Source organism: Alosa sapidissima, chromosome 5 (genome assembly GCF_018492685.1).
Source record: "Alosa sapidissima isolate fAloSap1 chromosome 5, fAloSap1.pri, whole genome shotgun sequence".
In the NCBI taxonomy this organism is placed as follows: domain Eukaryota; kingdom Metazoa; phylum Chordata; class Actinopteri; order Clupeiformes; family Clupeidae; genus Alosa; species Alosa sapidissima.
Window position 1 is genome coordinate 17,623,292 of NC_055961.1, and position 6,926 is coordinate 17,630,217.

At 41.9% G+C, this 6,926-nt stretch overlaps 1 protein-coding gene across 4 annotated transcripts; it reads right to left on the reverse strand.

The window, feature by feature from the left end:
* Nucleotides 1-2,549: 2,549 nt before the first annotated feature.
* On the reverse strand, nucleotides 2,550-6,675 carry LOC121709377 (mannose-P-dolichol utilization defect 1 protein-like). Of its 4 annotated transcripts, XM_042092693.1 has the most exons (8): nucleotides 6,540-6,675; nucleotides 6,124-6,281; nucleotides 5,646-5,711; nucleotides 5,413-5,545; nucleotides 5,188-5,273; nucleotides 4,340-4,458; nucleotides 3,836-3,946; nucleotides 2,550-3,261 (listed from the first exon to the last, which is right to left on the reverse strand). In XM_042092693.1, the coding sequence occupies exons 2-8, from the start codon at nucleotides 6,227-6,229 to the stop codon at nucleotides 3,139-3,141; spliced, it is 744 nt and encodes a 247-aa protein (XP_041948627.1). In that variant the 5' UTR covers nucleotides 6,230-6,281; nucleotides 6,540-6,675; the 3' UTR covers nucleotides 2,550-3,138. The 4 variants fall into 4 exon arrangements, with proteins under 4 accessions (XP_041948627.1, XP_041948629.1, XP_041948630.1 ...); XM_042092695.1 differs by lacking the exon at nucleotides 6,124-6,281 and having other exon boundaries at nucleotides 5,662-5,711; nucleotides 6,540-6,618; XM_042092696.1 differs by lacking the exon at nucleotides 6,124-6,281 and having other exon boundaries at nucleotides 6,540-6,613.
* Nucleotides 6,676-6,926: the final 251 nt, after the last annotated feature.

Consider the following 6,926-nt stretch of genomic DNA (forward strand, 5'->3'; position numbering starts at 1 on the left):
CCAGGTAGTGTCACCGAGTTCTGACCTTTTTTGCATGGGAAAACACTGAGAGCATAAACTGTCGTAATGAAAACATTACAAAGCCATTTGACTATCTGGTTCATAAACGATGGTGTCAAGACTTGCACTAAGAAATGCACTAACTGCTGTGCAAATGTTAATAGTGATGTGAGAAAAGCTGTAAAGTAAAATAGTTGAGGACAGATGGGTCGCTGTGTAAGGGTGCATGATGAGACGTGAGAGAGTGGAAAGAGTGAGGCAGACATCAGATAAGGCTGGGCAAGGTAGATAAGGACACACACACACACACACATGCACGCATTGCGGTTCAAGCATTTCAGCTAATCTACCCAGCTGCGGATATACAGCTCGACATCAAGGTGAGACCTCCCAGGAGGAGGTTGTAGCAACGCAGAGGTAAAGACTATAAACATCCTCTTGTTTTTTCCATTCAGTACATAACGTCAGAGCTATCAGGTCAAAGGATAGTGGGCAGTACTAGACTACTTGCCATATTACGAACCTAGTGTTCTTAACTAATCAAGCAACAATTAACCATGAGGTCATTATGATAGATAGATAGATAGATAGATAGATACTTTATTGATCCCCAAGGGGAAATTCAACTATTAACAGGAAGTTAAGAAAACAACCATTAATGCATATTTGATCAATTTCATTTATTTATATTTTTCTGTAGAACAGCCTAAGGTGACAACATTGTGTTCAATTTTGTGAACTGGATGTCACACAAATGTTCAGGAATGATAAAATAGAACTAGATGTACCGCAAAGTGGTAAAAAATATGACTGCTGCTCAGTCTTGCACACTCTCTCCGCAAAAATAAATCACGCTTGTATCCTAGCACTTATCACCCGTCTTGAACTGACACTCAACTGTTTAAAAACAGCACTCACTGATGCACTTATTCTTACTGTACTCTACCGTTTTTGAATTATCTTAAAATTGTGAGAGAATTGCTTTAAACCTTAAACTGTTACCATGTTGTAAGTCGCTTTGGTTAAAAATGTGTCAGCCAAATGTAATGTAATGTAATGCTTGTAAATGTTTCTGTATTTACTGTACTTGAAGTAGGATATGGATTCACTTAAATTAAGACAAAATGGGACAGAAACCCCAGTGTGCATTGTTCACTGAATTGCTGGTACATAAGAGAAAATGCCACATGGAAGCAAAGCACCACTGTCAAAGGCAAACCTGTCGAGTACTTTGAAAGGTGACATCAGGAGTTGAAGACTTCACAAATGTAATACCAAACACCAGCATGTTCCAAACAAGTAGGCCTACAGGCACATTGCGAGTCTTAACATGTAGCTCACCGTATCCGTTGGCTTGATCGTTAAAAAAATATATGGGTCGCGACTTCATGAACATGGGAAATTGTGGGTCCCAAAGCCAGACCAGTTAAGAACCACTGTCCTACTCCATACCCTACTTTTGCTACTTTTCTGTATGTAAATGAGAGTGTGCATGTGTGTGTTTGCTTTTATGTGTGCTTCTCTGTGTTTTCGCTTGTGAGTGTGTGTGTGGGGGTAATGGGATGTGTGTGTGTGTGTGTGTGTGTGTGTGTTTGCTTGCCTGCATGTGTGTGTGTGTATGTTCGCTTGTGAATGTGTGTGTGGGGGTAATGGTGTGTGTGTGTGTGTGTCTGCTTGCCTGCATGTGTGTGTGCCTGCTTGCGTGTGATATGGATGGGCTGACATGGCCCCTGGAGGCCAACATACAAAAACAAATTGGTCATCCTAGGCCCTACCGGTTCTTAAGATATTCACAGAAAACTGTGTCTAGCCATCTACAGGCCAGTTGGTGTACAGACACTAAATGTTATGTTATTGTTATATATTTAGTGACTGTAGATATTCACAGAAAACTGTGTCCACCCTACCCTCCTTTCGGGAGGGGGGGGGGTTCAGTCCGACGGGGGGCGACAGATCAAAATGAAAAACAATGGTTCCGTGTCAGCCTTGTGGGGCTACATGCACCAAGTTTTGTGCACACCGGTCTTTCAGTGTCCTGGGAATCGTTGAAACAAAATTACTGAAAAAAACTCTGACTGAACCTTCGCTGCGCAGCGGTCATAATAAAGCCCACTTATAAGACAATAAATGTAGAGAAGAGTAGCTCTGATCCCATGTATGACTAACTGACAGACTGTGCTCCAAAAATTGAGACGTACGATACTCTTATGACAAAAAAAAAAACATTTCTGTGCTAATGATTTCTCAACATGTTGAGAACATCACATAATGAAGCACTGCTGCTCTCTAGGGGTTGTTTAGTAGAAGAGCATGTAGTGGTATGTCCTCTCTGCTTATACAAAGTCCTTTTAGGCAATTCCCTCCACTCAGCGGCCATATTGCAACGCTTTTTGGGTACTCATCGGGCATCCTATTCGGCAGAAATGCGCGTACGCAAGGCTTCACGACACCAACCGTGCTTCAGCGGCGAGTTCACAACACATGATTGACACATGATGACTGCACAACACAGCACATAATTGGCTCAATGTAGTCACATCACACCACATGATTGGCTCAATGTATACACATGTTGACGTTTTGGCGAGGAAGGGGTGGGATATGTGTAGACACCGGCCATATTGGCGTTATCTTGAATTATCTGTTACATCATTATCAAAATAATGTTTTTTTTTTTAACTAACAAACTAAACCAGTAACTTTATTTTGTTCAGAGCAACACTTTCACATTCACACTAAGAAAATAGACACATATGGCTCCATCAGCCGTGAAAGCTCAAAGGTTATAACAGCTACATTGTGGTTTTCTGTTTTTTTTTTTTCAAACAAAGACTAGGTCTTCCCTGAGATGCTATACATTTCACATTATTCCTATTTCCTTCTTATTAATGTGAAATACAGTTATACCAGTAACTGATTCTACTGTAAAAAAAAAAAAAAGAAAAACACTGGACTGCTTGTGTTGAGATTTTCACATGCAGGGTGGGGTTCAATAAAAGGCTTGGATTGTACCAAGTACTGCCTTAATAACACTGCTACTAGGGTAATATCCTTTGGAATGCAATAAGAGCAGTGTTTGGGTTGGACTGAGGTAAGAGGGTTGGGTGATTTCAGCCATTATGGAGTTACCCGTAACATCTACTCAGCTTTCTCTTTTCCAGGGCGGGAGGCATTCCGGTACTGAAACATCTGGGCCACCAAGACTCCGCTGCATAAACATGCCAGAACATGGGTCAGAGTGGACAGCGAGGTTCCGGTTTCCTACAGAGAGACAGAGATAGAGAGAGGGAGAGTCAGGTGTGTGTATGTGTGAAACTGAGTGTGTGTGTGTGTGTGTGTGTGTGTGTGTGTGTGTGTGTGTGTGTGTGTGTGACTAAGTGTGTGTGTGTGTGTTCATGTGCACTTGTGAGTGAGTGTGTGTGTGTGCCTGTGTGTGTGCTTGTGAGTGAATGAGTGTGAGCATTCACTTTGTCGAAGCCACAGAGCTATCGGCTTTCATCAAAACATGCTTTGTTTGAGAGTACTTGGTTAACCATTTAGGATGACTGCACTGTTTGTCAGCGACTGTCTACTGCTACACAGATAAAACTGTCAGTGCAGTTGACTTATCTCTCTCATGGGTTAACTGGAATGCAAGAGCACACATCCAATCTTTTGTGTTTTTTACATATTGCACAAGAGTCTGAATGACCTCCTACTGATTATCAGGAGGAATGAATCACACATCGGCTGCACTAGAAATGATTAGTCCAGACAGAGGAGTGTGTGTCTTGGGATATAGGCTGCCTCCCATGCACCAGAGGTCACCCGAGTCCAGGACCAGAGACATACACACCTGCAGAGAGACGAAGATGCGCGCCAGCGAGCCGAAGAACACCAGGCAGTGGGACACAGCAGAGAGTTGGCCTGTGTGTTTGCTCAGGTAATTACAGCCTATCTGGACGAGCTGCACACATGACCACACATACAGAGTTCAGATGCAAAACCCTCTAAATCCGTCTGACTACTTTTCTTTTAAATGAGCATTTAAATTCAGGCTCCTATAGGTTTTTACCTATAAATCGATATTTCAGACCAGGAAGACAGTGGTATTTAGTGGGTTTAGAAGTTAAATTATTTGATTAGCGTATACTATGTGTGGAGAGCATCCCCTCACCATCTTTATCTCATTTTTGACATAGGTGGCATTTAGAGGCTTTTGCATCTGAACCCTTCACATACAGAGTAATGAAAAGTCACCCCCTTAGCCAAACATTTAACTCACACACGGACACAAACTACAGCATTCCTTCCAAGGGTTAGGGTTACATCTGACGAGGTTCTTTTTGTGAGGACGTACCCTGCTAGCAATGACGGCCAGCACAACCGACTCCTGCATCAAAGCTATGGCTTTTCTGGGAACCAATGGGGATGTCAGGAGATACATAAAGGTGCTATAAACCACAAGGAACAGTAACCCTGTAAGTAGAGAGCAAAGCATGAATACAATCTTCATATTTTCAGTGTTGTGTTATTTACTTTATTAAACTGGTATAAGAAGATAAATAGAGAGCATGATAGAGAGAGAGAAAGAGAAGGAGAGAGAGGAGAAGTAGAGAGAATGAGAGAGAAGAGAATCATCATCCTGTTTTCATGCAGCCAATAAACGCTTTCGAATCAGTTTATTGGGAATAAACCGAAAATGCGTGTGTCTTGTAAACACCTTATTCTGATTGAAATAAACTGAAAAAGGCCATATTCGGTTTACTAATAAACTGTTCGCCCACCCTAGCATATGCCTGTTTTAAACAGAATATTGGGTCATGAAAACACCTTGCTATGTAAAAAGGAATATCCTCAAAATGTGACATTCTACTTGCTTGTAAACAGGTGAAATGGAATATTGACATAAACGGAATTTGGGCGATAAACTGGTTCAAAACCATTTATTCCCGGCATGAAAACGTGATGATTGAGAGAGAGAAGGAGACAGAGAGAGGGAGAGAGAAGGAGAGAGAGAGAGAGTCTGTGTGTGTGTGTGTGTGTGTGTGTGGATATGTGAGATGAACATCCACACCAGATGCTTGCCACCAAACCACATTCATGCTAAAAAAGTGCTTCTGTTTTTTCTCACTCAAAGAGACCCCATCAATGTGTCCCAATTAAAAAACCCACACTCACACAAAGAGAATGGAAAACAAGGCATACCTCTCACAATTTGTCCATTATAATGCAGAATGAGGAAATTGAGGAACATGACCTGGGTCAGTATAAACAGGCTCCCTCCCCAGGCTCTGTGTAAACAGAAAATATAAATCTACAGAGAATATAAATCTTTAAATATAAACCTCCTCCTCCACAAACCACAGCATTGCATAACATTTTTGGAGCAGGATTTCAACACACTGTCTCATAAAATGTCTTTGTTTTTACCCAATAGGGAAGCCTTGGGCTATACAGTACACCACATCGCCAGAGACGGAATAAAGGCTGAGCACAGCGGAGGCCAGACTCAGTCCCTCTGCACTTCCTGCCCTCAGAACCTTCCAGATCTGAGGCAGCAGAGCTATGTAGAGGAGAGACATGTTACATGATGGAAGAGGACAGTGAGAGAGAGAGAGAGAGAGAGAGACAGAGAGAGAAAAGGATGGGGGAACAGAGCTTACCAAGAACAGTGCCTACCATGATCCAAAGACCCATGACTTTGCTCAGGGTGATCCTCAAACATGGCCCTAAACAGATACAAAACAAGGCTTCATTCCAACACACATACCTATGATAAGTGTATCTTAATATTATGCTGTATTCAAACCTGATTAAGGAAGGTTCTTATGAACCTTGGATGCACATTTTATTAGGTTCACTGAAGCTGAAAACGTATATCTGTTGAGTGAAGAATATACCCCAACTATCTTAATTTTCAAATCTCCCCAGACATTAAAACGTAAACTATGATGCACAGCTGCATAATATACAGTCCTCAGCAAAGGACTTCAGACAGTATGTCCCATATCTCCTCATCTATTCAAATGCTGTCAGATGGAGGACAACTGCACATTGTGCACCCCTCGGAATAATTTACTGCTTTATTGCCTGATGTCGCTGCGCTGTGAAAACACCACTACGATATTGTGCAGACCTCACCATGAGCAAAGTTGAAGTGAAGAAAAAATTCGTCGTAACACTTCTCTGGCATGAAGAATGTCAGAAGGAATTCTTTCAAAAATGGCATTTGCTCTGTCTCCGCCATGACTTATGTAGAAAAGAAGTTCGTTTCTGTGGTAAATTCCTTTAAGCTATTCCTGCGAAGGCAAGCCCATGCAAATCCTTAAGCAATGCGGGTTGTTTTGACCATCTGGACGATTCGGTTAGTGCTTTTTGCATACACATTCATGCAACTAGAAGCCACAACCAGATTTTACAAAGCTTAAAAATATCATGAAATGAATGATGGCATTAAAACAAAAGGCTATGCATGGTAAAAGAACCCCGCTTTTGCCATGATATCTTTATGGCATTGAGTCTAACAAGTATTTACATACTTTCATGCGGAGACCTACCGTGGTCTTGTAATCGTTCATAGTCCACGTTGGCCTACTCAGGAAGGGGGTGGGTGCTCTTTGTACGCTAGACAACCCCACATTCCTTTTGGGAGATCATGCCAGATGCGCATTTGATTCTCTAAAGTGGGCGGAAAACATGGCGTAAAATCCGGGGACGGCCAATTGCATAAACTCTAAATTCATAGACCTGCAAAAGTGGGGCTACACATAAAGGTCACAAAAAACAGTAACTCATATTAACGATCAACAGTAACTCATAGTAATGATCAAATTTCCAATTGTACATGCAGGCCTTCTCATTTGGTCAAATAAAATGAAATTTACAGAAGCAACATGGCTTATCCAACAGCCGAACCAGGCCTACACCCTCCGTTGTTTATGGGG

Bases quoted from the DNA above. Each gene is read 5' to 3' on its own strand.
- LOC121709377 (XM_042092693.1), bottom strand. From the start codon at position 6,229: ATGGCGGAGACAGAGCAAATGCCATTTTTGAAAGAATTCCTTCTGACA. The intron at 4,459-5,187 runs GTATGCCTTGTT...CTCTACTTACAG, and splicing joins TAATGGACAAATTGTGAGAG to GGTTACTGTTCCTTGTGGTT. The intron at 3,262-3,835 runs GTGTGTATGTCT...GTCTCTCTGTAG, and splicing joins GCATCTTCGTCTCTCTGCAG to GAAACCGGAACCTCGCTGTC.